This window comes from Neovison vison, chromosome 3, assembly GCF_020171115.1.
Source record: "Neovison vison isolate M4711 chromosome 3, ASM_NN_V1, whole genome shotgun sequence".
In the NCBI taxonomy this organism is placed as follows: Eukaryota; Metazoa; Chordata; class Mammalia; order Carnivora; family Mustelidae; genus Neogale; species Neogale vison.
In genome coordinates this window covers 210,569,628-210,596,289 of record NC_058093.1, presented here as the reverse complement: position 1 = coordinate 210,596,289, position 26,662 = coordinate 210,569,628, and the positions used below count along the sequence as shown (strand labels likewise).

Genomic DNA, 26,662 nt, shown 5'->3' with positions numbered 1-26,662 from the left:
ATGAATATTAAATTTAGCAGGTACTTAACACATACTTTTCTTACAAGTGTCTTCCTCTAGGACAAAGTTAGATCTAAGTATTAGTTAATTAAGGACTGTAAGAAACATGTTTATTAGGCAAAATACTTAAATATTACCATTAGAGCTGTGTAAGCTACTGGTATAAAAAACACATTTTTAAAAGTTTTTAAGGGGTGCCTAGCTGTCTCAGTTGGAGAAGCATGCGCATCTCTTGATCTTGGGGTTGTGAGTTCGAGCCCCACACTGGGTGTAGAGATTACTAAAAAATCTAACAAATAAGCTATTAAATAAAAATTAAAGAATTTTTTAAAAGATTTTATTTATTTGGGTGGAGGAAGCTCAGATGGAGTGACAGGGAGAAGCAGACTCCCCAATGAGCAGAGAGCCCCATGAGGGCTTGATCCCAGGACCCCAAGATCATGACTTAAGCTGAAGGGCAGACGCACCCCCCACCAAAAAGAAGTTTTCAAGAATTGACTTTCATACAATGTTTTTTGGGAACATAAAATGGTATGGTCACTTTGGTTAAACTATTTGGCAGTTTGTTTTAAAGTTAAACACATGCTGACCATATGACCCAGCAATTCTACTCTTCAGGTATTTTTACCCAAAAGAAATAAAAAAGTATGTCCACAAAAATACACATACAGTAGTGTTCATAGCACCTTCACTTATAATTATAGGCTCCAAAGGAGAAGCCACCCAAATGTCAAATGAATAAATTGAATAAATGAATAAATTATGGTATGATCACATAAAATGAATAAATTATGGTATGATCACATAAAACAATACTCAAGGACAAACTAAATGTACACCCTACAACACAAATGCATCCCCAAAACATGTGTGATGAAAGAAGCCAGACTCGGCGAGTGTGTATGTGTACAAAATTCGACAAAGCCAACCTAGATTAGAAAAGAACAAATCTTGGGGTGAGGGCGGGGCTGACTACAAAGGGATATGTAAGAGCTCTCTGGGCGAAAAGAAATATTCTCTATTTTGATTGGAGTGATAGCAATGCATGAGAACTCACAGGTAAGGACACTGAGCATTTTACTGAATTTAATTATATCTCAATAAAGTACTGGAAAAAATGTCATAAGAATGACAAAGACAACATACCCGGGTGTAAGAGCAGAAGCCTCTGACACAGCTTGTCTTCGGGACTTAACTAAATTATCTAGTTTAATGAGGGAGTTTGTGGAAATTTTTGAACTTTCAGGCTCATTTTCTGCTTTGACACTCTGTATAAAAAAAATCACAGGGTGGGGGAGGAAAAATAAATATTCTTGGAAAATATATGGATAATTACCCAGTTGAATTCTACTATTTCCTTCACAATTTTTCGAAGAAAACTTAAGATTTTTAAATTCCCTAAATCGCAATACCTACATTTTTTCCTGGTCAGCTTCTTTATACACACACACACACACACACACACACACACAATCTTACCTAATCAAGTCAAACACAGATTTCACAGAGCCAACCCAGACCTCAAGGCATGCCAATCAATAAAAGCAAATGAGAAAATTAAGATTACAGGGCCAGACAACAGAATTAATGAGATTAGAATAATACCAGGAAAATAGTCTGCATTTTCAGGACAGTTTTCCATGTCAGTTTCACTTAATGTTTTTAATACACACACACACAATAATTCACTTAAATTCAGTGTAATACTCACTTGTCCAGAGAGTTGAAATCTCAGGGTATGTTTCATGTGAGACTCTTTAAGGGGGTGACACTCAACATCCCAAAACTGAGCATAATCCCCTCTATCTCTGGGCAAAAAAGTGATGGAGACCTACAAAACAACACACCCAGGGGAGAAATTTAGACACTAAGCCTCACACACCATGTAGTTGGTATATGATTTAGCACTGGCTAGTTTTGCCACTAACTGAAAGGAATTTGAACAACTCTTCTTTTGGTAGAAGTTTATACCAGATTCAAGATACACTTTTCTTTAGAGCTCTCTGTAACGCAGTCCTCAAAATGCAAATGCTCTTTACATTATCAAAAAATTCTAGAGCTGTCAAGTACAAGACCTAAATGAGGAAGGTCAACCCCAGAAACACAATCCAGTCTTTAGATGAAATGATTATGGACCCCTCTGCTGGCCACACAGTAAAGGCCTAAGGCCTAGAACCAGTTACCCCAACCACACACCTCAAAGTCATACACACGAACTGTATGCGTACAATCTGTAAAAAGGTCAGTAATGAGAAAGCTGTAGTATTTAAAAAATAGTATTTTATAAAGTTTGCCAGTGTCGAGTGCTTCCTTTATCAACGAATTTAGTGTTAAAAATGCTATTAGCTACATTAACCACTAATCAGTATCTTTGAGTCTGGACTTTACATTAAAACTGTTAAGCGGCCCAATTTCTGTCAATACAGAACATAAGAAACAATGCAGCCAGCAAGTCTTAGGGTGTGGAGGCAAAGGCAGGATACTCATGGAAAAGAGGTGATCATCAAGATTAGGGAATTACACTGTTAAAGAGGGTCTGGACACTGCCAAGATCAAGGAAGAAAGAATGAAACTAAACCATTTAGTTTCACCTAAATGGTGAAACTTTACGAATTATCTGGAACACTGTTTTCCAACACCAAAAATAAACAAAAGAGGAGGGGACAACCTACTAGTACTGTATGTGACACACACTAGACACATATTAGGAGCCTGAGCATTCGTTAGCTCATTTAATCCCATTCAAACTGACCGATGTTTCAGAAAATTACTATGTACACCTCTTACTTTAAGAAACAGGTACCTAACAAACTAATTTTTTCTTCCTTCTGGACCACTATTACATACATCAATAGTGGTACTTTTTAGGGAGTATTTCCCTAAATGGTCCCAGAGTGATGTGCCTTGCTTTCTTCTCCCCTAACATAAATTAAGTACTCAGCCCTGGAATTCAGCTGATGAATGTGACCTGACAGTGTGGCAAGCAACGAGTTCAGTCCAAGATATACAGTGATGAACACACAAAAAAATCAAAGATCCCACAGAGGTTTCATTTTTATGTTCTACTGTGTGAAAGGAGAAATCCTGCATCCTTGTTTTTCTTTTTTCAAAGCTTCATTGAGATAGAATTCGTATACCATACACCCACTTAAAATGCAGTCAGTGTTTCTAGTGTATTTCCAGAACTGTGCAACCACCACCACAACCTGATTTTAAACTATTTCCAACAATCCACAAAAAACCCAGCCCCATACAATCAGCAGTCGTTCCGCACTCCCGACCTTCACTTCCAGCCCAAACAACCTCATATCTACTTTCTGTCTCTACAGATTTACCTATTTTACATATTTCACACAAACTCAGTCACACAATATATGGCCTTTTATCTCTGCACTGTTTCACTTAGCATGTTTCCAAGGTTCATGTGGTAGCATGTTATCACTACTTCATTCCTTTTTATAGCCAAGTATTACTTCACTGTATGGGTATACATTCTGTTTCTCCATCTATCAGTTGATGGACATTTGGGTTATTTCTACCCTTTTTCGCTATCTTGAATAAGGCTGCTATGAACATTTGTGTATAAGTTTTTGTTTGAACACCGGATTTCTTTTTTTTTAAGATTTATTTATTTGAGAGAGATGGGGGTTGGTGCATGAACAGGGGGTGGTCAGAGGGATATGGAGAAGCAGACTTCCTGATAAGCAGGAAGCCGCATGCAAGGCTCGATCTGAGGACCCCAGGATCTTGACCTGAGCTAAAGGCAGATACTTAACTGACTAAGCCACTGAGGTGCCCTGAACTCTGGTTTGCAGTGTTTTGGGGTATATATTCAGAAGTGAAGTTGGTGGGTCATATGGTAATTCTACATTTAACTTATTGTGGAACTGTCAAACTGTTATGCAAAGCAGCTGTACCATTTTCCATTCCTACGAACAATGTATGAGGGTTTTAATTTCTCCATATCCTTACCAACACTTGTTATTGTCTGATTTCCAAAATCAGTGTCTTCCTAGGCATGTGAAGTGATATATCACTGTGGTTTTGTTCTGCATTTCCCTAATGAACAGTGATTCAAATATTTTTTCATATATTTATTGGTCACCTGTAGATCTTTTTTTTTTTTTTTTTTTTTGAGAAACATCTATTCAGTTTTTTTGTTTTTTTTTTTGTTGTTGTTTGTTTGTTTTTAAGATTTTACTTATTTATTTGGAGAGTGGAGAGAGAGTGAGTGCACAAGAGCCGGGGGAGGGAGCCCAAGGCGGGACTAGATCCCAGGACGCTAAGATCAACACCTGAGCAGAAGCTACTTAACTGACTGAGCCAGCTAGAAGCCCCTCTTTATAATCTATTCAGACTTTCACCCATTTTTTTAAAACTGGTTATTTGTCTTTGGGTTATCTAGTTGTAGGAGTTCTTTACACATTTGGGGTACAAATCCTTCATTAAATGTATGATTTCTAAACATTTTCTCCCATAATCTGGTATCCCTTTTCATATTCTTAATAGTATCCTTTGATGCACTCAAGTTTTACATTCTGGTAACTCATCTATTTTTTTCTTTTGTCACTTGTGCTTTACTGGTGTCATATCTAAGAAACCAAGGCTTAACCCAAGGTCATGGATATTTACTATGTTATCTTTCAGGAATTTTATACTTTCAACTCTTATATTTAGGTCTATGGTCTACTTCAAGTTACTTTTTGGATATGGTGTGAGGTAAGGATCCAACTTAATACTTTTGTAGGAGGATATCAGTTGTCCTGGCACTATTTGTTCAAAATATTCCTTCCCTATTGAACTGTCTCAGTACCCTTATTGAAAAAAGTCAACTGACCATAAATATGAGGGTTTATTTGGGAACCCTCCAGTCTATTCCACATATTCTATATTTCTATCCTTATGCTAATACTATAGTTTTGATTAGTATGGTTTTGAAAATGAGAAGTGTGAATCCCCTAACTCTATTCTTTTTCAAGATTGCTTTGGCTATTCTGGTTCTCTTGCATATCTACATGAATTTAGGATCAGCATGTCAATTTCTTTAAAAAACAAACAAAAACCCAAACACCACCTGGAATTTTTTATTGAGATTATATCAAATCTGTAGATCAATTTAGGCCATACTGCTATTTTAGTAATGTTAGATATTCTGATCCAAGAACATAGGATGTCTTTCCTGCTGAGTTTTTTTTTTTTTTTTTTTGCAACCCTTCCCCCACTGCTTTTGCCCCAGATGTTGAACTTTGGTTAAGCAATGAGTCTGTTCTTTATTATACTGCTTTGCCATTACTGTGGGCTGGGAAATGAAATAAACTACGCCATAGAAGAGTGTGCCTTTCCAAAAAAGTCAGAAACCTTCTGGAAGCCTGTTACACAGACCTAGTAAAGTGCACAAGGTTTGTGACTATCATTGCTCAAAGATTCTTCTATAGTCAGTAATGAGTCCACAACTATAGTCTAGAACTGATTACCAGTCTGAATCTCTGAATAAATGGACCAATGTCATATAAATGCTATAGTTTAAATGCATTTCAGCAGTTAGCAAATGCAAAAGTATATTACTGAGACCAAGTGAATGACTATGTCACTAAGGGATATTTGAAAAAACTATGCAGGTCTACCAATGGATTAGAACTTAAGAGGATCATGGTACTAAAAGGATCCATCACCATTTGCCCATGAAGATATACTGTTGACTATGACATGAACACAGTTGTTCTTGAGTGGTAGCAGATTATTACGGCTGGTGGACAAAATACTGTCTAGATTAGAGCTATTCGAAGTGTGTTATAAGTACTGGCAGCCTGTGGCCACCTGAAGCGCTTATATCAGAATGTAAATCAATCCTACCATTAAGCATGGCATTTTGTTTAGCTATTTAGAAAGCAAGAGCTCTGCTGCAGGAAGCAGCCCACTGACATGCACTGAGGCAGGTCTTCTCCTGTGGAAAGCTGGTTGTTAGCAGAGCAACACTAGTCTAGGTGAAGCCGCTACTCTGGGTGGAAACAAATGAAGATCCCCTGGTCAATCAACACCATGCTCTTACCAATGGCTATGAAAAAAATGGTCAAAACTTACCTTCCTAATTCCACGGCTTTCCAGTATACCAGAAATAGGAGAACATATGAATGCTGCATAGGTAGCTCTAAAAACATCTCCACTGTCATCAACTCCCTACAATCATTTAAGCAATCAAAGGAAAAAAACAGAAGTCAGAGTGACACCATTACCTTTATGGTTACCAAGGACACACAAACCCATTTTGCAGGGGCCAGGAGAGCTCAGTGCCCACCTAGGACTGGGAGCACTCCTTAACTCTGCTCACAAAGGCCCATGCTGATGCCCCTCCTTCCATCAGCAGCCACTCCTTCCTGGCTAGTCAGCTTTAGGACGGTGCTCATCCTGTTCAAGGGCGGCCTGCTCCTCAAGGACCCTGAAGACCCTTTGCTGAATATACATTTTAACATCATATGCAATACCAGTTATTTTTTTTTTCAGTAGATACAGCATTATTTTTGCACACATTTTGTTAGTATGAGGGCTCCAAACTACCACTATCACACAAAATACATGGCAGGAAGGACATAGCATTCTAAACAACATAGGTGACGACAAGCTCAATTCAGGTATAGAGCCCGCTGCTGGAGACCATTTGCAGTATAGAGTCGGCTAGCACTCACTGACAAAGAGTCTGTCTCCTACACTAGCTCCTACTGGCTGAAAACACGGAACAGTACCCAGACTGTGGAAAAGAAAAATGCACGTGCATGTGCACATGCACACAATATTCCATAATAAAACTTTCAAGTTTTTTCAAAATAAAGTTATTTTCAGATAAAAATCAGGATTGTAGGAGGTAGCATTAAATGAGCAAGCACATATTTCCAAATATATTTTCTAATCTGACTCTAAAAACAATCTTGTGAAAAAGATGGGGCATGTATTAGGCCCATCTATAGAGAAAATCAAGTAAGTGAATTAGTGGGACCAAAAAAAGCCCAATAATCTCAACCTATGTTCATAATTCAGTGTAAAAACACCCTGAGTAAAGTTTAAACATTAAAACGAATATATCTAAGGCAATTATTACTGACCTTGACGTAAGGGGGAGCTAAGGATGACAGATGCCACTTCACTTCTGTGTTACCATGATTTTCAAGTTCCAGAAAATTTTCTACAAGAACACACATGTCACAAGTCAAACAATTCTTGGAGATATAAGTAAACAAGCAGATTACTGTGATACTGTATAATAATGACTAATTACCTCATCAGAGGGGAAAAATACACTCATCAGATCCTCAGAGAAGCCCCATGGGAATTTACAGTATTTTCTAACAAAATCAAATTTGACAGATATCTTGTTTTGGATTTAATCAAAGGATAATGAAGGGCTTAAGCAAGAGAGCTGTAAGATGATTTTCATGTTAATTTAAAGAGTTACTGGCTGCTGTGGAGAGGAGAGACCACAAGGGGGTCAGAGTAGATGAGGATCCCTGGTAAGACGCCTCAGCAACAGCTGCATGGAGAAAAGACACGTGGGATAGTGTCTATCAGGCCTGAGTCAAGGCAGTGGGAGAGAAAGGAGCAGGCAGACAGGGGATCCATTCTGAACACGACTGCAAAGGACTTGCTAGTGGACTGTGTGGGAAGAGGGAGAGAGAAGAGAGCAGATAACTTCCAGGGATTTGGCTTAATGAGCAGACAGCAGGGCCACTTACGGACATGGGTAGGGCTGGAGGAGAGGCAGCCTTCATGGGTAAAACAGGAGTTCTGTTTGTGAGATGCCAACAGGGCAGAAGCTGAGCAGCGTGCAGGAAGAGCAAAGATAAAGAAGGGGACACAGGCGGGCCCAGGAAGAAAAAGAGTCATCAGTGAAACCTGAGAAGGAGCCTGTGAAGCAGGGAAAACTGGGAGAAGCACAAGAAAGTAGTCCAAGGAAGAAGGAGTGGTTGACCCCAGCCTTGAGGGGTCAAATTAACAAAGACCTATCAAGGACACACTCCCTTTTCAGTGACCTTGATAGTGGGGTCAAGGCAGGTGGCAGCACCAATTCGGTTACAGCCTGAGGAAATGAAGGCAGGGAGCACAATCCTTCCATGAGGAAGGGGTGTCGAGGAAGCAGGGAGATAGTAAGGAGATGTGGGGCCGAGAAAGGCATTCCTTAGACACGTGATGGCAGAGAGGACTGTGTGCCAATGGAAAGGCATCAACAAAGGGAGAAGCTGAGGACACAGGAGAGAAAAGGGGCAGAGGAAGGCCCTGAGATGGCAAGAATAAATGGGCCTAGATTCCGGGCAGAAGGGTTCATTTGGGATGCAAGCAGAAGCCTCCCACTTAGTCTAATGGCTTTTGTATTTGCAGTGATGTGTGAGGCAAAATCAAGAGTTGGGAAGAGAAACCAGGAGCCGGGGAGGGGCACGAAGAGTGAAGTTGTCGAATGACTACAGGAAACGGGAAAGGACACACACCAAGGAGGGCTGCTAGAATAGCCTGGTGCCCAGTGGCATCTGAGAACAGAGACCACAAATGTGCGGGTGCAGCCACCATTTCCTCTGGCAGCAAGGTTCGGCTACAGGAGACACGGAGCTGGGAAGCAGCTGGTCTGACTTGGCTTAGGATCTTGCCGCGCAGGACCGCAGAGGGAGGGGCACACAGCAGTTAAGAGCATTCCTAAGGCATAACTGCAGTGACAGATAACAGAATTCAAGCAGAAGTGGCCGAGACCTGGGTGCAGGAGAGTGAGGAGGTAGTAAGCCCAGTGGCCTGGACATCAGAATGAGGCCGGAGAGCCGCTGGAACTCCTAGAGGATGTGAATGGGGAGGATGGAGTGAGTGGACAGACGATGACCAGGGAGGGACAGGCTTGACGGGCAGTGGAAATTGAGTGTGAGTGCAAGACAAAACCAGTGAGAGAGGCAGGGAGTGAGGACCGGGTGACAGAAGGCCCACACCCTTTCCAACAAGTCCCACATGTAACCCCAGTCACTTAGACTGAGCCATCACAGGGAGGTGAAGCGGGGGGCAAGCAAAAGCAGGGTTCACAGGACCCTGGAGGAGTACTAGCCATACTGAGTACCTACTATGTGCCAAACACTATGCCGAGCGCCTTAAAAGAAAAGAAGGGCCATCTGTACCCCAATGTTTATAGCAGCAATGGCCACAGTCGCCAAACTATGGAAAGAACCAAGATGCCCTTCAACGGATGAATGGATAAGGAAGATGTGGTCCATATACACTATGGAGTATTATGCCTCCATCAGAAAGGATGAATACCCAACTTTTGTAGCAACACGGATGGGACTGGAAGAGATTATGCTGAGTGAAATAAGTCAAGCAGAGAGAGTCAATTATCATATGGTTTCACTTATTTGTGGAGCATAACAAATAGCATGGAGGACAAGGGGCGTTAGAGAGGAGTAGGGAATTTGGGTAAATTGGAAGGGGAGGTGAACCATGAGAGACTATGGACTCTGAAAAACAGTCTGAGGGGTTTGAAGTGGCGGGGGGGTGGGAGGTTGGGGTACCAGGTGGTGGGTATTATAGAGGGCACGGCTTGCATGGAGCACTGGGTGTGGTGAAAAAATAATGAATACTGTTTTTCTGAAAATAAATAAATTGGAAAAAAAAAATACCTTATTTCATTTACACCTCAAAGCCCTCCGTGAGAGTCGTCGATTTTGACAGCCATTTTCCAAATGGGGAAACTGAGTGTATCTATTTAACCTCTTTCAGTGCTTCAGTCTCATTATGAGGGACGGAACCAGGTTTTACCTACTTTCTCCTCTTCTTCAGCTGCTAACTAATTAGGAGGTCTGGTAAAAGACCCAGTGAGAACTGAGGAGGGATGGTTCTGACCAGGTGGAATATGAGACTCCCAGAATACACAGAGTTCTTAAATACCTACATTTAACATTTTACAATTTTTAAGCTCCTCCAATCTGGCCTGTGATTGAAGTGACTGCCAATGACAACCTGAGTATCTCCTGAAATAGGGGACAATATTATACCCGTCACTGCAACAAAGGTCACTAAAAACAGTGTTAGACTCAACAAAACCGTGGTCATTTGAATTATATAACCTTGTGATACCACACCTGAGGTTTCACCAGGTTCTGTTGCAGGAAAAGTAATAGTCTTATTTCTTATCTCAACTTTTGTGGAACGTGGTTTTGTCACTGGTTTCACCAGATGACCAACTGCAGGCTCAGCTCCCGGAGAAAGGATTCCAAATGTGCTGGTGGTCAAGTGAGCAGGGAGTTCTTTCTGGGTTAAGTCTTCTCGAATTTGAACTTTCACAATTTTCTGAAATGACCCAAATAATTTAGGCGGTAAGACACAAGTGGATCTATCATTTTAAAGAAACAATTCTTATTTTTAAAACATGGAGGAGAAAAGTAATGCCAAACAAATGAAACACGGATGCATTAGAAAATTTACTCAGATCTCAAAGTAAATCTTTGACTCTCCCAACTCCCTTCTTTTTCAATGCATATTTTACAAATCAATAGTGGTTTCTAGGCTCCACTTTCCATTTCTGCCCCATCCAGGAGAATCATTCAGATCACTAATGGATAAAGTCTGTGCTAAGCTCTCTATATGAATACATCTAGCCTGGCTGAAAGGACAGGCCCCTTGATTTCACTTCTGAAAAGTAAATGCTAATAAGGATCACAACAATTAAGTTGCAAAACAGGAAAAATGCTGCTTAAAAACAAACACTTAAAGTACCTTCTGTCCATTGTCAGAGTGTACATAGATTAAACCACTCCATGGGAACATTGAATGTTTTGTAGATAAGGAGGAATTAGGACTCACAAGAATTTGTAGCTTACTCCTGGAAAAAATAATTTAATAATGAAAACCCAGAATATCCTATACTTGAACAGCAACAACCACAAGTTATAAATACTGTTCTATCAATGCCCAGCTCTCCTTGTTGCTCACAAAGAGCCAAGAAGAGGTGAGATCCTGTACATGTCTGATTCTGCAACAGCCCCAACTCATGGCTCACAAAAAGTTGAGTGGCATAAACCCATGAACCTAAGGGGAAAACTCATGTCAAAACAGACCATATTGTAGAAATACCATTTAAAAAGCAATTCAAAATAAAAATTTCTAGAGCACAGGACCAATATACAAAAGCTCTGAGCCATCTGATAACAAAGAATGATACCGTTACCATACACAGAGAATGAAACAGCAGGCAAGAAAACTGTAAGAAAAAGGAAGTGGGATGGAAAAGAAATGAAAAAGACTCCTTTTTATCCAATTGCTAAAACTCTCTGAGCTCACTGTCCTCTTCAAGAGCTATGGAATGTCAAAGATGACTTTTAAACGTGGACGATGTAATCAGATTTGTGACTCAGAAGAAACAAAAAAAGTTGTAAAAGATACTTTGGCACACATGTCAAAAATGGCAGAGCAAGCGTGCCTGGGTGGCTCAGATAGTTAAGCATCTGCCTTCAGCTCAGTTAATGATCTCAGTGAGGACAGAGTTGGGCTCCCTGCTCAGCGGGGAGTCTGCTTCTCTCTTTCCCTCTGCCCCTTACCTACTGTTCATGCTCTCTTTCAAATAAAATCAAATCTTTTAAAAAAAATGGCAGAGCAAGATTATTTTCCATTCCTAACAGCTAAATGTGTGGGATGATATTAAAAGTTATTTGTGAACAATCTATTCTATCATTTCCCTATCTTTTCAACCATTAATTAGTAAATGCTTAATTCATTGCTTTGGTCCTACGAATGTTTCTCTGGAGTATCCCTAACCCTACCTTAGGTCAGTATTAGTCAACTATAACTCCTCTAAAATGCATACTTCACCACTTTGCAAAAGTAAGTAACTTCATGTTGCTCTTCTGCGAAGCTTCCATTCCCAAGTAGGAAGCAACCTGCAGATGTGAATGTTCTGTGCCAACCCAGACGAAGTCCCTGAAAAGCTGCAGAAGTGCAACTTTACCTCCTATTAATAATTAAGCTGCGCAGAGAGGACAACTGCTTATCAGCATCTGGTCCCCAAGAATTCCTTCTTAGAATATTATTTGTAAAAAATGGCCAGCCAGGTTATGGTTCAGACATATTAAAAGTCAGGAAGCTTTGTTTATAAAATGCCTGTTAGACAAAACTAGCAGAATAAGTTGAGCCAGACCCAAGGTAATGAAAGACAGAACCATCTGGGCTTTAGGGACCACCACCCCTCATCATCCGCCCAGCTGCATCTCCTGCTTTGTAATTTGGTATGCAGAGCAACATGTCCACACAATCTGATGTTTTCTACTTCAGGAAATCTTTCCCACCTCGCTCTTATCTCTTAACTCTTTTAGGCTGTATACACTGTAAGTGGCCACGGACGTGGGCTCTACTCTGCTAAGGAGCATGAATCTTGAACTTCAGTGTGGTCAGTCCCACAAAAACACAGGGAACTCTGTATAGGGAGCATATGGCAAAATTCTACTGAATAAATTAAAATGGCACAATATCTAATCCTTCAAAAGTCACCATGCTAACATCTGAACAACAACCTCGAGGGAAGGGAAGTCATACTTACTCTGGTGGGATAAATCCATGTTGTGGTGTTACAGTAAGGCAATGTGCCGGCCAATACAACTCAAATTTCAGTAACCTACCGGAATTATTTAAAATCTGGAAACATGCAGTTTTTGTTAGATCACCTATTATATCAGAGAAATAAAATATAACTTACATTTAGCATTAGTGAAAAAAACCCCAAACATTAATAAATAGTAAAAAAGAATCCTAAATACATTAGTCTACCAACTTAATTTTGCTTTATAGGAATTTCAAATCCCTGGTTAAATAAAACCATTGTGTTTACTCTTAAACTACAATGATACTGAACAAAGAGGTAAAAGGACATCTGGAAACTGTTACCATCTGGTCTTATCTTGGGCACATACAGTGGTACCAGATTTATTCCTACTCTGAAGCAACCATATCAATGTGAAGAGTAACAGATGCCAAGTACCAAATGAGATCTTTGGGGCAAGGGATGTGGTGGTAGAAAGGGCCCATGGACTAGTGGCCCAGCCAGATGGAGAACTGGAAGCCTGGAATGAGAACAATGGCCTTGTGCTAGACAATGCAAAGGTTGCGTGTGAGGAAGGTCTCACTCAGCAGGGGAGAGGAGGACCTCCATAAGCCATTAGTCACATCTGTATACATTCTAAGTATATTTCCTAGATGAGCAATGGGCTCAGAGTGAGTACAGCCCTGGTTTCCAGAGTACACTGCTGTTGTGTTGTTACTGATATACTCACAAGAGGGGGCCATCAAAATCAAGTGTTCAGGCTGGACAGTCCACATTTCCTTAGAAGATGATTTATCTTGGGGTGGGCAAACAGCTTGTGAAAGAAGTGGAGAACCCTGAGGACCCTTAACTGGTAAAACATCCAAAGAAACATTGCCACCATGTTTCCCAGGACCTTCAGATTCACTATAGAAACAGAAAGAGAGATGGGGAGAGGAAAGAAATTAAAAATAATAAAAAGCTGGGGCGCCTGGGTGGCTCAGTCATTACGTGTCTGCCTTCGACTCAGGTCATGATCCCAGGGTCCTGGGATCGAGCCCCATACGAGGCTCCCTGCTCAGCCAGAAGCCTGCTTCTCTTTCTCTTGCTCTCCTACTTGTATTCACTCTCTGGTTGTGTCTCTACCAAATAAATGAATAAAATCTTTAAAAAATATCAAAAACTAAAAAGCTTATGACTAAGGATGTTAACCATTTGCCATGCACTATAAATGAAATACTGTGTTTTCTCGCCAATATTTTATTGCAATGTTTCACTTTTTGGTTGTATAGAAGCTGTATATTAAAATATTATATTTCTGCTTTTAAAAAAGATTAAAAAGCCAGACCATGTCATATTTTTATATTAATTCTTCATAAATCTAAAAATATTTAGATAAAACTGAAAGTGTATTATGGAATATACTGTGTATGTTTCATGGAATAAAAATTGTTCACTGTGTATTCTTTTTTTTTTTTTTTCTAAGATTTTATTTATTTATTTGACAGAGAAAGAGATCACAAACAGGCGGGGGGGGGGGAAGCAGGCTCCCCACCAAGCAAAGAACCTGATGTGGGGTTCGATCCCAGGACCCGGAGATCATGACCTGAGTCAAAGGCAGAGGCTTAACCCAATGAGCCACCCAGGCGCCCCTTCACTGTGTATTCTTAAAGTAATGTACAAAAATACAGTATAGTTCAAATATTGTTATACTAATCTTTCATTAGAATACTGATTTAATTTCTTTCCGGTCTTGACTTAGCATGCCATCTGAAGTCTCTTAAAAGATTTATGAGAAAACCACGCCAAACTATGGAAAGAACCAAGATGCCCTTCAACAGATGAATGGATAAGGAAGATGTGGTCCATATACACTATGGAGTATTATGCCTCCATCAGGAAGGATGAATACCCAACTTTTGTAGCAACATGGACGGGACTGGAAGAGATTATGCTGAGTGAAATAAGTCAAGCAGAGAAGAGTCAATTATCATATGGTTTCACTTATTTGTGGAGCATAACAAATAGCATGGAGGACAAGGGGCGTTAGAGAGGAGTAGGGAATTTGGGTAAATTGGAAGGGGAGGTGAGCCATGAGAGACTATGGACTCTGAAAAACAATCTGAGGGGTTTGAAGTGGCGGGGGGGATGGGAGGTTGGGGTACCAAGTGGTGGGTATTATAGAGGGCATGGCTTGCATGGAGCACTGGGTGTGGTGAAAAAATAACGAATAATGTTTTTCTGAAAATAAATAAATTGAAAAAAAAAGAATTTTTAAAAAACAACACTCTTAATGTATCTATAACTGTACAATGATAACTGGTTTCATGATGCTAACATCAAAGAAAGTCTTCTGGGCAAAATACTATGGTAAGAAATGCTGATAAGGTTTAAGATTTTTATTAAGTGTTAAAAAGTGTTTAGCCTTAGATTACAAAAAATTGTAATTCTAATGAATTTTGTAATCATAGAAGCATATGATTTAACAAGTTCACTTGGGTGGTGCCCAAATTCTCCTACCATAGAGCAGAGCTCCATCTTTATTTCAAGTAGACACTCAACAGACGAGAAGAATCTTCTCCTCACCCTCTTACCCACTGCCCGCTCACCTGCTCCTTTTCCAACCAGACCTCTACTGCCCCAGAGAGAGATATAATACAGGTACCAGCTAAAAGTTAGAAACAATTTTTTACAGATTATAGAGCTGCTTCTTCGTTGTTTATTTTCCTAAAAACCAGCTCCTCACAATTTAATTGGTTTTTGATATAATTTTTAATCTATTTAACAACTATTTTTAACTCTTTGATTGAATATCTTAGAAAAGAATTATCATTAGAAGCATAGGAATCCTTTTTATATATTGTTGAATTCAGTCTGCCAATATTTTGTTGAGTATCTCTACATCTGTGTTCATTAAGGATACGAACATGTAATTTTCTTTTTCTAAGGTGTTTCTGCCTGGTTTCGATATCAGAGTAATGCTGGCATCATAAAAGAAGTCCTTCTTTCCTTTTATTTTTTGGAATAATTTGAGATACTAGCTTTAGTACAGTGAAGGGAATCATCAAAACAAAATGAAAAGGCAACCTACTGAAACCTACTTACAAATCATTTATCTGATAAAAGGTTAATATCCAGATGACAGAAAGAACTTAAACAACTCAGTACCAAAAAAAGGAAACAGCCTGATTTAGAAAATGAGCAGAGGACTTGAATAGACATTTTCCCAAAGAAGACATACAGATGACCAAGAGGCACATGAAAAGATGCTCAGAAAGAAAGAAAAGATGCTCAACATTACTAATCATTAAAACCACAGGAAATCACCTCACACCTCTCAAATTGGCTATTATCAAAGACAACAAAAAAGTGCTATCAAAGATGGAGAGCAAAGGGAACCCTTGTGCACTGCTGGTAGGAATGCAAACTGAAGCCCCTATGGAAAATAGTATGGAGGTTCCTCAAAAAATTGAAAGTAAAGGTACCATATGATCCAGCAATTCTACTCTAAATATTTATCCAAAGAAAATGAAAATACAAATCTGAAGAGATAAATGCATCCCCACATTTACTGCAGTATTATTTAAAATAGCCAAAATATCGACGCAACCTATGTCCATGATAGATGAATAAATAAAGATGCTGTTTATATGCCCAGTGGAATATTAGTCATAAAAAAAGAATGAAATCTAACCATTTGTGACAATAGAGGGTAATTATGCACCTAGAGGGTATTAAGCTAAGTGAAATAAGTCAGACAGAGAAAAACAAATAATAATTTCACTTATATGTGGAATCTAAAATACAAAATGAATGAACAGACAAAACAAAACAGAAACAGACTCTTAGACACAGGAAACAAACTGTTGGTTTCAGGGGGTGGGAGAGGGGCTGGGTGTGGGTTAAACAGGTGAAGGGGATTAAGAAATTCAAACTTCTAGTTAAAAAATAAACAAATTATGGGGATGTAATAAACAGCTTAGGGAATATAGTCAATAATATTGTAATAACTTTGTATGGTGACAGATGGTAACTAGACTTATTGTGGGCACCATTTCATAATGCATAAAAATATCAAATCACTATGATGTACAACTGAAACTAAAAGGATATTGCATATGAGTTGTACTCTAATAAGGTTTTTGTTTTCTGTTTTTTTTGTTTTGTTTTGTTTTGTTTTTTTAAATATAGGGAAGAAGGCAAGCTGGAATGAGTTGGAGGCACTAGGTAGGTATGTTAGCCCTCAGTTGGTGGCTGCAACTTCCAGAGAACTCTCAGCCAATACGAGTTGGCAACACTGTGCCAACGAGACAGCCCATGTGATGAGAAGACGTCAAAAACAGGAGAACTGCATAAATCCAAATATACTGAGGATAATAAAGCCAGGTTTCTCAGTAGATATCAGTGTAAACTCATGGTTTCAACATATTTATAAATGGATTTGGATACATGGGGATTTATATATAAATACATGTATTTCCTAGCTGTGACCACTGAGGGGTCCTAAAAGTAGTAACACCTGAAAAGCAACAGCACACTTATTACTCATATCCTGGTTTCTAATACTATTCTCGACCAAAAGGACTCAGGACTTCTATTCCAGGACTGGGACAGGGAAAGCATACATGAAACCTCGAATATCCATTGTGCCAATGAATAATGAGCCAGGTTAAGTGACCAAATGGTGACAGTAAAGGATTAATACTGAATCCAGCAGTCTGCCCTGAAGTAAGTACATAAAAGAGGGTAAGGTAAATCTCTTCTTCATCATGAAAGACAACTAGAAAATGTAGAAACACAGAATTAGAAAACCACCATTTGGTAAATAAGACAATACTAACAGGATTCAGGCAATAATCATCACTGGGGTGCTACAAGTGTGAAAAGGAACATGATACTCATTATCTCTAAGGATCTCCCTTTAAGACATTCATTAAGTATAGTGGAGAAATTGGCAGACACCATTTTAATTAAGCAATAAAACATTTCTAGTAATGGGACAAATCAGCATTATTTGTTACCTGAGAAGATGTACTGAGAAAACAAACAGCATCATTTCCATGGTGTGAGGAACATTTTACAAAGTAACTGGTCTATACTCTACAAAAACATCAAGGTCACTGGCAAGAAAACAGTTAGCAGCTTGCCTGCACCCTTTCCCCCACTTTTTACTAGGGAATGCCCAGGAAAAAAAGAAGGATGACTTGGTCAAATTCCCTGTGATCTTCCTGATGACATCTCCCAGCAAACACACTAATTTACTTTTCTATGGAATGCTTATAAAAGGATATTCCTGGTCTGTCTAGTAATGGTTATGGTAAAGAAATCTAAAATTTATGAATTTATGTGGCACAGTTGTTTGAAAAAATATCACATAAAGTATGTAATTACACAAGTATAAAATAGCTTTTGTAACTGAAATAGCTCCCCCTTTTGTGTAAGCAACGGATAGTCGCATGCACAACTTAGAAACCTCATGTTAAATTTGAACCAGTTTTTTTTTTTATTTTTTAATAAACATATAATGTATTATTAGCCCCAGGGGTACAGGTCTGTGACTCGCCAGGTTTACACACTTCACAGCACTCACCATATCACATACCCTCCCCAATGTCCATAACCCCACCACCCTCTCCCTAACCCCCTCCCCCCGGTTACCCTCAGTTTGTTTTGTGACAGTAAGAGTTAGAGTAGAGTATTAATGTTGCAAAAAGTGCCTAGAAAGCATCATTAGCAATCCCAATTTCCTCATGTTTTCACCTAAAATTATTACTAAAGCTTAGTTCTGGGTAATTGATTCTGTGGCTCTGGTTTGATGATGCAACCCTCTGTTCTTTCATGAAAGAGGACAGACTGAGGAAGTGTTCTATGTTCAAAAAGGATAAAGAAGACAGGCTAACTAAATGTAAGGTGTGATCTCAGATTAGACTCAGAACCAAAGAGGAGATTTCTTGCTTATTTCTTTGATTCAAATACATAAAACTTTATTAGGGAACTGGGGGATTTGCACGGAATCTGTGGACTAGATCTTAGCACTTTAACAATACTAAGGTCCTAATTTTGATGGGTTTACTATAGCTATTTAGAAGAAGGTCTGTGTTTTCAGGAAACTTAGGACAAACTGGTCATTATACCCGCAAATGATTCAGAAAAAAGTTATATATATATATACATATATATATATGTATAAAATAATAAGGTAAATGTGGTAAAATGTTAGCAACTGAGGAATCTCAATGGAGGCAGCATATATTCTATTTTTAAACTCTTCCATAAATTTGAAATTATTTCAATTTAAACTAAAATATAAAGATGAAATAAACATTTTGGGAGGCAAAAAAGTACAGAGAAAAGATAGCTCTACTATGAATTAAATTGTCTTGAAATCTGGTAAAAGATGTTTTGTTTGTCTGTTTTACCTTTTAGATTCTGAGTCAGCTTTGGAAGAAGACTGAAGGAATTCACTGCTAGACCTGGAATCTCTGAATTCCCCAATTACTGAAAGTATAATTTTACGCATGTTTCCATAAAAGAGCTGAATATCATTAGGCCGTTGGGGAAGATCATATACTGAAATAGAAAATAATGTTTGAAATACATGAATCTTCACATAATCACACCACAAAGTAACAGATAAACTTACACATTTACCACCACAGAATATTATTTTCTTAAGAAGGTTGAGGATGAGTGACAATTGATGTTTACCTCTACTGACTAGCATGAAATCATAGGCAGCTCAGGCTCTGGCCTTGAATTTGGCAACTTAACCTCTCTAAACCCTAGTCTCCTCAAGGATAAATATCAAGTAACAATTCATCTCAGAAGTTATTGTTAGCATTAGAGTATTAATATGCTTAAAACTCCATATGCAACAAGCTGACTGTGGGCCAGATACTGTTCTAATCCCTTTGTGCATATTAATCTAGTCAGCCTTCACAACAACTCTTTGAGGTAGGTATGTATTATCTCTACTTCAAGGATGAGGAATCTGAAGCACAAAGAGGTTAAGGATATACAATTTATAAGTGGTGGTCTCACAGACATTTAACTTTAGCAAATCTAGAAACCCAGAAATAATACTACTAAATTTGGTGATTAATAAAATAGTGCTAGAGTTGAACATCTCTAGCTTAGTCCACCCAAATTTGTATACACAAGAAATTTTACAGAACATCCTTGTATTCCACATTTATTTTTATTTTTTTTTTTAAAGATTTTATTTATTTGTCAGAGAGAGGGAGAGAGAGCAAGCACAGGCAGACAGAGAGGCAGGCAGAGGCAGAGGGAGAAGCAGGCTCCCTGCCGAGCAAGGAGCCCGATGTGGGACTCGATCCCAGGACGCTGGGATCATGACCTGAGCCGAAGGCAGCTGCTTAACCAACTGAGCCACCCAGGCATCCCTGTATTCCACATTTAAATAAAACATTAAGAGAGGAGCCTGGGTGGCTCAGTCAGTTAAGCCTCTGTCTGACTCTTGTTCTCAGCTCAGATCTTGATCTCAGGGTCATGAGTTTAAGCCCCACACTGGGCTCCATGCTGGGCATGGAGTCTACTTAAAAAAAGTAATAAGCTGGACATTAAAAATTACACTTTTTATTTTATTTTTTTTTAAAGACTTTATTTGACAGATGGAGATCACAAGTAGGCAGAGGGACAGGTAGAGACAAGTAGAGAGAGAGGAGGAAGTAAGCTCCCCGCTGAGCAGAGAGCCCGATGCGGGGCCTGATCCCAGGACCCTGGAATCATGACCTAAGCAGAAGGCAGAAGCTTTAACGCACTGAGCCACCCAGGTGCCCCAAGAATTATACTTTTTAAATGAAAAAATTTTTAAAAGAACACACTAAGTGTAAATTGACATTTATAATAACCAAGATATTGGACTATAAAAATTTAAATCAAGTACGAAAATATTTGCCGCAAATCGTATTGTTTTGCAAAAGCAAGATTATAAATACCTGTAATGATAATGTGTTCAAATAACCATGTAAAAAGTTCAACTGCAACATTCTCACAGGTGATCTACTATACTAACCAACACAAGACAAAGTGGGATTGGTTCCTCCTTTCCTCTGGACAATATACCATCTCAAGGATTCTAGTACTCTGGTATCCCAAAGACCTACCTGAAGTCCCAACTCAACCCCATCTTAGATGGGAGTCTTGACAGGTTACTTGAGCTCCTGGGTGGGTTTGTCAACATGACCCTTAACATAACACATTTCTTGAATTTCTGTACATGCAAATCTCTTTGGACTATCCTTCACCATTCTGGTCCCCATCTTCTGCATCTTGTCAACTTCTCATTCTTCAAGATACTTCAAGAGTCACCTCATTTTAAATGGGGTACCCTTTCTCTATATTCTCCAGATTCCTTTTTTTTTTTTTTAAGATTTTATTTATTTATTAGAAAGAATGCAGGAGAAGGAGAGAGAACACAGAGGGGGAAGGAGAAGCAGACTCTCTGCAGAACAGGAAGTCCGATGTAGGACTTGATCCCAAGAACCTGAGATCATGATCTGAGCCAAAGGCAGACACTCAACCGAGCCACCGAGGCATCCCTATATTCTCCAGATTCCTAAACACACATCCATCATGGCCCTTTTCATACCACACATTAATCACCTGTGTGATGCTGTTGCCAAATCATGCAACTGTGCCAACTTCTGAACAACCACAAGTTCATCTACCTATTTTTAATCACAGTATTCAGGACTGTTGTAGTATGTTACTAAGTGCTTCTGTCTACAAAGCATAATTCAGTTTAACTCCTTTATTTATTGAGATCTTTCTTACAATGAAGGGAGGAGGAAGGTAAAGCTCAGAGGAGATAAACTGACAGGCATGGCTTTAAACTGTTTCAATTCCAAATCCAAGGTTCTTTCCATATTCGGCTCCCTTAAACTGCTGACAAGATCCATTTCAAATCTTTTCACTTTTTTTTTTTTTAACTAATCCACCCCTACCTTCCCTTTGAGTAGATGATCTAGACTCCTAATTACCAAAAAGATCACAGACTATTCTACATCACCTCTACATAGGCATAAATATTCCTTTATCACTTCATATTTTAGAAGTAATATATATTTTACCATTAAAAAACTAAGTAACAAAAATGGGGAGGGGGGAAACACTACCACCTGAAATTCTATTACCAGAACATAACCACTGTCAATAGCTGGTGTGTATACTCCTGCAATTTTACCTACGTAGCTGTATATAGACACATTAAATTATTTTTACCATGAGATCTTAATATGTAAACTTTAAAAGTTTTTCTTAATTAATGAAGAGATTTCTCTTGTCATTTAATATAGAGTCATATTGTTTTAAGAGCTTCAACATATTCTATTACATAATTAAACGATGCCCTATTCTTGGACATTTAAGTTACTTCTGACTTCCTGCTGTTATGAACAACACTGTGGCAAAAATCTGTCCAATTTTAAACAATTTGTATGTCTCAGTACATATATTTTTTAACAGTAATAAACACCATTAGATGCTTAAATGATTCAGCTCAAATACAGCTAAAAATCTAGGTTGGAATTATTCCACAGCTGTCTATTTTGGATGTTTTTCCCAACTGTCACATCCTCCTCCATATATTGCACAGAAGACACAGAAATCTCAAAATGAGTTCAAGTTTGCAATCATTAAACCTTAAATAGTAATTACTTTGAGTTTAATAATGACCATTCTCCTCCAGTTTATAAGTCTATCCATAGAATAGGTGCCATAATACATTAATAATATCCAACATTTATATAGCAAAGCTCTCTCATTTTATTTTCACAGCAATTCCTTATGGATGAGAAGTTAGGTATTATAGCTCTCATTTCCGAAAAAGGAAACGAGCTCAGAGATGTCCAGAGTCATACAGCAGAAATGGGGCTCAAACTCAGCCTGACTCCATAATCTAATACTCCTCTACCCTATAACACATCACTGGACCTAGATAAATCTTTTGAGTCATTTGTAGTAGTTAGACATGTTGAAATTCTTACCTTCAGTTACTAGTAACTCATCCTGAAATTTTTCCGCAAAATCAACGTGCTGCAGCACACTATGTTCTGGAAGTACTTGTTCTATAATCCCTGGTTTATGAGATAGGGCTCTGCCAATAGAGATTTTTATTCAAAAATGATTTTACATAAATTAGATTTTCATTAGTGTACTTGGCAAATCTCACAAACAGCATGCATAATGTGTTGGTATATAGATCTCATGTCTTAAATCCTAATATAAGTAATTTTTAAAAGAAAATCTATTTTGGAAGTTCCCTTCAACGTTATACATGGTAGTACAGTATCATCACTTTCAGTGAAATATTAACATTAAAACAAGAGCTCCCTAAAATGAGGGTAGAAAGAAGAGTGAAATGAGCTTCTTTTCAGGTCTTACATTTTTCAGTATTTGTATGAATTTGATCATAGTTAGAAATCTGTCTCAGAAAAAAAAAAGAATATGGCAAGAACATGATATAAGTAAGAGTTGTCAGAGAGAGACGTTTAAATTGCCATGTGACTGTATTTTACCTGACCTCTTCTAAAGAATCTCTGAGGTAAGAGAACAGAAATGTAAATTTCTCTATAATACTCAGATGTTCACAAACAAAAGAAATCTCATTACTATGTATATGTGGCAAAGAGGAGTTCTAAAACAATATGCTCATTTCTATATCCCAGTAGAGATAAAGGGGGAAAAAACCTCAAACCTGTCATTTAATTTCTCCAAATGCCAGTTTCTATATTTAAAATACTTAATTGAGAAACAAAACCAGGTTCAAGGTTAAGCTCTTTACACTGGGTCTATTCTAACATCATGTAGCTACCTATCATTCAAGTCTCTTTTTAAAGGGTCTAACATTCCTCAACAGATTAAAAATAAAACGATTTCCTAAATTATGTATCAGAATAACACAAAGCAGAGCACAAACGGTTGGATGAAGGAAATACTGGTATACTCATGTAACACTCTCCTACTGGGAGTGAATGATTTCCTACTGACAGATGAAATGTTGTGAGCTTCACTTATTTTATATTCAGGCCCTGTAGGCTAGGAAATAAAATTTTATAATGCAAGAACTCTTGAATTCACCATGCAAAGTTACCTATGTTTAAATCACACCTAAATCTAAATGTCCAAATTTGATATTTTTGTGTATTAAAGTATATTTAGAAGTACCAAATTTTCTAGAAGCACATGCGTTAAGCTAGTCAAGTTAAATACCCTTTTTAAGGGTATTTCTAAGTACAACTTTCTAAGTACAACTTATTCCTTTTCTGAGTACAACTTAGAAAAGTACAACACTTCTAAGTACAACTTAATCCTTTCAAATAATTCACAACATTCCCAGAAATACTACAAATAAGTAAGGTGTGTTTATACACAATATATTCTTTCAGTAGTTCCTAAATCTGTTCTAAAATTGACCTATCATCATTAGGAACACCATCCTATTATGAAGTCTAAGGTTCCTATTTGCGTAAAGGAGAAGAGGCACAATATATATGTCTAGAAAAGAAGGCATAATGCAAATATGGCAGATGGGTTTCCTACATGCATTTCTTCCTCATAAATGAGACTATCATAGTGGACTATCAGCTATACAAATTTTACCAAGATTTTTTCAGCCACCAGTTTACTAATAAGTAGCTGAGCATGTTCTTTAACTTTCAAATCCCAAACCATTTTTAAGCCTTCATTATTTCTACTGAAGAGTTTCCAACATCATCTAAGATAAATAACCTACCTTCGATACTGCTGTCTTGAAATTTCATCGCCACCAAAGAAGTATATAGTTGATAGTTCTGTTGTGGTTGTGTAATTGCTCTCCCTGACTGATGGATTATATATTATAGTAACATCCTGATGCCAAGGAAAAAAAATCACGAGTGAATATTAAATATTTTTCTTAAGTCATTTCATTCAGAGTTAAATATCATTTGAGCCTAAACAGTCAATACACATGGATGTACATGACAGAATTTCTAGGAAGATCAGGTATTCCCATTCCTTCATTACTCTCAAATACTAGTTTTTAGCCATAAAATACATAATTCTTAATTAACCTAAAAATGAGTCCAATATTTTTAGTGCAGAGACTTATACTTACTTCTCGTGATTTTTCTTTGAGCACAAATTTATCTGGAAAAATCCTTAAAACTTTAGGATCCAGCAAAACTTTTTTCTGAGAATCCTTAAAACCTACTGCTTTAACAAAAGCTGCCCGAGAGCCAGTGTTATGAACAGAAAAAACAATTCTACTTTCTTTGCCAGGTATTAAGTCATTCACTGTTACCATGTAACTGTCAGATAACTTTTTAACATCTTCCAAAATAAGATTACTTGTTCCTCCATATCCAGACAAAGGTATCTATAAGCAGAAAATACATATATCCAAAATTATTTTTTATGTAAGCAGAAAGAAGGTTAAATTATAGATGGGGGAAAAAAAAACCTTCACAAATTTAATACAATTATTATTTTTTGTGTACTTTGGCTAGTTACCCCAATTCCAGTCTAGCATTATATTAAAGAACTTCTCTTAGGACAAAAACAAATCAAAGAGCTGCAAAATTATTTACCTTCCAATTTTTAGGTATGCTAAATTATTTCATTGTTATACAAGCCAAGCTTAGATGATTAAGAAATAAAAGATTAGTATAGATAAACTTGCTTAAGAAGCGTTTAGGGTGAAACATACTGATGTCAGTAATTTACTTTGAAATGCTTAAAAAAAAAAGAGACAAACTGATGGATGGTGAGATATGTGATCAAAGAAATACAGCAAAATGTTAACTGCAGAATCTAAGTGGTAGGGTATGTGAGGGTTCACCATATAATTCTTCCAACTTCCCAATAATTATCAATTTTGAAAATGAAATGTGTTAGTGAAACAAAATCTATTGTTCTATACTCCTGTTAGCTTTTGATCTACCAGCATGAGAAAAGAAGTATGCCAAAGGGACTGAACAGAAGCCAAGAACTCAACTCCCAGGGGACAGACCCCCTGGTAGCCAGAATGCAGACTAGAGGCAGGCTTTAGGGGCCAACCGGTGTGGTCTCTAAGCCAGGCTGCTTCCACAGGGTTCAGCACTATCAGAAAACAAGGATTCAAGAATAAAGACTATAAATAAAAATGTAAGAAAATAGATATGGTGCTGGAAAACAAACTTTCCATATTCTTTAAAATGCACTCCTTGGGGTCCCTGGGTGGCTCAGTGGGTTAAAGCCTCTGCCTTCGGCTCAGGTCATGATCCCAAAGTCCTGGGATCGAGCCCCGCATCAGGCTCTCTGCTCTGCAGGGAGCCTGCTTCCTCCCCACTTTCTCTGCCTGCCTCTCTGCCTATTTGTGATCTCTGTCAAATAAATAAATAAAATCTTTAAAAAAATAAAATTAAAATAAAATGCACTCCTTTAAGTGGCACCTGGGTGGCTCGGTTTATTAAGCATCCAACTATTTTGGCTCAGGTCATGATCTGAGGATCCTGGGATGGAGCTCCTAGCTCAGCGGGAGCCTGCCTGAGATTCTCTCTCTCCTGTTCCCTCCCCCAGCTCACAAACACATGTGTTCTATCTCTCTCTCTCTAAAATAAATAAACAGGGGTACATGGGTGGCTCAGTCAGTTAAGTGTTTGCCTTTGGCTCAGGTCATGATATCCGGGTCCTGAGATTGAGCCCAGAATCTCTCTCTAATAAATAAATAAATAAATAAAATCTTTAATAAAATAATCTTTAAAAAATGCACTCCTCGGGCACCTGAGTGGCTCAGTGGTTTAAAGCCTCTGCCTTCGGCTCAGGTCATAATCCCAGGGTCCTGGGATCAAGCCCCACATCGAGATCTCTGCTCAGCAGGGAGACTGCTTCCCCTTCTCTCTCTCTCTGCCTACCTCTAAGCCTACTTGTGATCGCTGTCAAACAAATAAATAAAAAATCTTCAAAAAAAAAATGCACTCCTTTAAAAATGATCTATCATTCCTAATTATTAAACTGTGTTTCAGAGGTGCCTGGATGGCTCAGTTGATTAGAAGTCTGCCATCTGCTCAGATCATGGTCTTGGGGTCCTGCAAGAACCTGCTCAGGCTGCCCGCTCAGAGGGGAGTCTGCCTCTTCCTCCCCTCTGCCCCT

At 38.3% G+C, this 26,662-nt stretch overlaps 1 protein-coding gene across 7 annotated transcripts in view; it reads right to left on the bottom strand.

Moving 5' to 3' along the window:
• The window catches only part of CEP192 (centrosomal protein 192), a 128,491-nt gene that overhangs the window by 8,670 nt on the left and 93,159 nt on the right, over nt 1-26,662 (bottom strand). For 6 of the 7 annotated variants that reach the window (XM_044243663.1, XM_044243664.1, XM_044243667.1 and 3 more), the window contains 12 exons: nt 24,648-24,908; nt 24,285-24,400; nt 22,537-22,646; nt 18,949-19,099; nt 13,281-13,456; nt 12,551-12,674; nt 10,735-10,840; nt 10,101-10,308; nt 7,098-7,177; nt 6,082-6,177; nt 1,712-1,831; nt 1,147-1,268 (listed from right to left, as the gene is read on the bottom strand). In XM_044243663.1, the coding sequence (XP_044099598.1) occupies nt 1,147-1,268; nt 1,712-1,831; nt 6,082-6,177; nt 7,098-7,177; nt 10,101-10,308; nt 10,735-10,840; nt 12,551-12,674; nt 13,281-13,456; nt 18,949-19,099; nt 22,537-22,646; nt 24,285-24,400; nt 24,648-24,908 (1,670 nt within the window). The remainder of the gene's footprint in view (nt 1-1,146; nt 1,269-1,711; nt 1,832-6,081; nt 6,178-7,097; nt 7,178-10,100; nt 10,309-10,734; nt 10,841-12,550; nt 12,675-13,280; nt 13,457-18,948; nt 19,100-22,536; nt 22,647-24,284; nt 24,401-24,647; nt 24,909-26,662) is intronic. The other variant, XM_044243669.1, reaches the window with a different exon arrangement.